A 4,124-nucleotide genomic window follows, 5' to 3' on the forward strand; every position below is an offset into this window, starting at 1 on the left:
AGATCTGAAGAACCCCGGAGGGAGCTACTCAAAAGAAGTCGGCGCAGACCAACTGAGACCATACTCACAAGAGATAAAGAAGGGCACAACTCTGATACTCCCATAGTGATATCCGTCCACAGGAGTCCATTTTAAGAGGAAATATTGTTGGAGCCTCTACCGGCAAATTACCGCCCCATCTCACTGGACTATGATGGTACCACCGACTCGGAGGTACATATGGCTCGCTTTGAGGGATTAGCCGCGCTGCACCAGTACGGGGAGGGAATCAAATGTAGGATCTTCGCTACAACTTTGTCAGGAATAGCTCAGCGATGGTTCCACAACCTGAGGAGCAACTCTATACAATCCTATGGTGATCTTCACCTCATGTTCATGAGACAGTTCGCTAGCGCAAATAGGGTAGGAAAAACGCCCATTTCTTTGATGGACATCAGACAGGAATCGCTGAAAACGCTTCGCGAATATGTGGCACAGTTCAACACAATCGCGTTAGATATACCAGAAGCAAAATCTCAAATCAAGTGGTACGCCTTCGCTAGACGGTTAAAGCAAGGCCCACTCTTCGAGGCACTTCAGATCAAACCGCCCACCAGTTTCGAGGACATCATGACAATAATACCAGGGTATCTTCAGTTGGAAGATGCGAAAATGGCAAGAAAAGTAAAGGCCGATAAACTCAAACCTAAAAAGCAAGACAACGCAGACACTGGGGAAAAATACATCACGAGGAACCCCTACCGAGGATTACCTCCAAGAATTCCAACAATGGCCGTTGAGGCCGGAACTGGTCCTTTGATCACGGCGCAGGCAGAGAGGAAAGAGAAGCGCAGTGGTTACCGAGATGATCTGCAAAATCCGACTCAATGGAATCGTCACATAGATGAAATTTTCCACCAAATTAAGGGAGAGAATTATTTCAGAGCCCCAAAAGACTACCAACCAGGAGCGCCAACCCCAGGCAGGAATAATCTATTATGTGAATATCACAACCGTTATGGCCATCTCACCCGCGAATGCGGACACTTGAAACATCAGCTAGAAATTTTAGCAAGGAAAGGGTTCCTGGACCAATACATAGAAAGGCCATGGGGCACATACAGAGAGCGTCGCTATGATTAACATAGGCGAGACAGAGATGATGAACGGCGCAGACGTGACGACGACCGCCGCGGTCACGACGACAGGGATAGGAGGGACAGACGTGAGGAAAGAAGGGATAGAAGAGATCATAGGCGAGACAGTCAGGACAGACATAATCCCGCAAATCATGTCCAGTATGACAGAGAAGTGCATATGATCACAGGAGAAAACAATATACCAACATCTAACCGGGCCAAAAAGCAATTAGGTCGCACAGTCAGATCAAGATACTACGACCAATCTATCATGACAGTCAACACCGCGCCCAATGAACCGATAATATCTTTTGGACCAAAGGATGCTAGGCCTCTATTCTATCCTCATGACGACGCCTTGGTATTTTCCGCCAACGTGGCTAACGTGCTGGTACATCGCATCTTTGTCGATTCAGGCAGCGCTGTCAACATCTTATACCTGGAATGCTGGCGGGCAATGGGTTTAGAGGCTAAGTTAGAACCCGCGGTGGCTCCTCTCTATGGATTTTCAGGGGAATCAGTCCTACCGGTGGGAACAATTGAATTGCCAATGACGATAGGGCAATCAGGGGGAAAAAAGACTCGAATGGTCAAATTCTTAGTCATCGATGCACCAAAGCCCTCTTACAACATGATCTTTGGGAGACCAGCGCTGAACTCTTTCAAAGCAATAATTTCTACTCTCTACCTGAAGATAAAGTTCCCCTTGGAAGGAGGCAAAATTGGAGAGGTTTGGGGAGATCAAGCCGTGTCGAAGAAATGTCACGTACAAGTGTTAACTCAATACTCGGGATAAAAAAGGGAAAGGTCAGTACACCAAACAGAGACAAGCAAGAAGGGAAAAACTGGAATGATTACGGCTTCAGAGCCCGAACGGAAAGAAATCGCAGAGCTGCAGGGGGGAAATGATAAGATCCCCCTCGTCACCACCAATGATACGTGCATGGTTATTGAGCTTTTCACAGATAAGGAGGGATTCACTACCAAAATCGAGGCCCATATGGAATCAGAACTGCAAAGAAAGGTAATAGCTTGCCTGCGCAGAAACGCTGGTGTATTCGCGTTCAGCACGACGGACTTAAAGGGAATTGACAGAGAGCTAGCCGAGCATCGATTGAACGTAGACCCCACAATTAAGCCAGTGAGACAAAAGACGTGTCGCAGCCCGATTCCCGACGCTAGTGATAGCGGGGTACGAGTATCAATACCACTATTTTTAAAAGAATAAAAGATAAGAAGAACTAGATTGAACGTCATGCGGAAGCTAACATCAAAGGGGTGTTAAGGAAATCATCATAAATGAACCCAAGGGTAAAATCGTCAATGTCGTCATAACTTCATAAATATCAGGAATTTCAAGATCAAAAACAAAACGGGTATCGCTCATTTTTCGTAAGGAATCATAATATGCAAAGTATCGCAGCAAAAGGCGAATCGATTATATGTATGAAGACATATAACCGTGAGTACATTGCTTAAATTCTAAAAAAAATCAAAGTATATCAATCATCAAGACTTTATCGTCAAAATGGAAATACGATAAAGTAAATACATCCTCCAACAATTCCCCACCAGCACCAGACCAATCTCGCTCCTCGCTTAGTCTGCACATTTAGAAATACATGCAGGGCGTGAGTACATAATACTCAGTGGGCAAACGCCGAAAAACAAGGAAAGTGCTCTTAGAGCTATAAGTTTGAAGCTTGCCACATCTCAGCAATACACAGAAATAATTTAGCGTAAATGAATCTGTGCATGCAGTTTTAATAATCATAACATCATAATAAAGTAACTGCGCAGTTTAAACATTCATCATGTATGTACCGCATCCACTACTCATCATAAAAGGTACTGAGAAGTAGGCCTCCCTCTCAAGTACCGTGACCGGCCGACCCGAAGACGGCTCACAGTCACCTCTGTGCACAAAATCCCGCTTGAGGCAGGACCGAATTCGTCTCATCAGTAGAGGGTAACACACAAGCTCAACATCAAAATTTGGCAAGTCAAACAATTCTCAAATATCATTTATCTCAAAACATTTGTTAATCTCATAACATCATCAAATCATTTTAGAAAGCTCGTACGATATACGTATACTCAAAATATTGCCCACCTGAAGACCTTACTCAAAATCTCCCGTCAAAGCAGAGTTACTTACTTCCTTGCTCTGCTCGTGTCTTCAGGGATCATCATCATCATCATCAAAGGTTCATGTCATAAAATGAATCTCGATTAGAAACTCATTAACAAATCTCATGCCTTAACTCTTGCTCTATCTCATATTCTATTTCCTTATTCAACTCTATATAGACTCTCCACTCATCTCAAATCCTTAAGCTCAAGGATAGTTTTCAAGAAAATCATGGTTCCTAGTATCGATTTATCTCTCATATAAGGCTCGTCTAATCTCATTCAACACATAGACAACACAATCACATAAGGCACATAAGAAAACACAATCAAACATTATCAAAACATGCTCTATTTTCACACTGACTCAACTTCAAAATATAACCTGTTCTGACTCCGACATCTCTTGGACTCGAGACTCATACCAAAAGAAAGGTCTTCGAGTCTAGTTGCATATAAAAAAAAGTAGAGTAAAAAACTCCAAGTGGTTTGGGAGATATGACTGTTTTACTACAGTCTACCATATTCGGCAGTTTTGAGCAATCGAAAACTTTGATTTTTGAAAAATAGTAACTGTTCTCAAACTGGACTCAACTTTGGTGGATTTCTATCTAACACAATAAGGTTAATACCATAAAAATTTGAAAGGCTAGATTACACAGGAAGCCACTGAAAAAAATGACTCTTTCCCCTGTTCTCTGCAACTCTCGGTAGAAATTTGCAGTTTAAGTTTTGTATTTTATAAAAATAGTAAATGAAGTCCAAATGACTTGACATTTTACAGGGGTGCTCAAGACTCATGTAGAGACTTGATATAAAATTTTCAAAGCTTTTTGACATCGAAAAACCACCGTCGATCACAGTAGGTCAGTAAGC

General features: G+C 42.7%; 1 protein-coding gene across 1 annotated transcript; it reads left to right on the plus strand.

Annotated features, from left to right (window-relative positions):
- The first annotated feature begins 219 nt into the window (after positions 1 to 219).
- Positions 220 to 1,122, plus strand: LOC131018593 (uncharacterized). The gene has a single exon (XM_057947306.1). It carries the CDS (start codon positions 220 to 222, stop codon positions 1,120 to 1,122), a length of 903 nt encoding a protein of 300 aa, XP_057803289.1.
- Positions 1,123 to 4,124: the final 3,002 nt, after the last annotated feature.

This window comes from Salvia miltiorrhiza, chromosome 3, assembly GCF_028751815.1.
Source record: "Salvia miltiorrhiza cultivar Shanhuang (shh) chromosome 3, IMPLAD_Smil_shh, whole genome shotgun sequence".
Classification (NCBI taxonomy): domain Eukaryota; kingdom Viridiplantae; phylum Streptophyta; class Magnoliopsida; order Lamiales; family Lamiaceae; genus Salvia; species Salvia miltiorrhiza.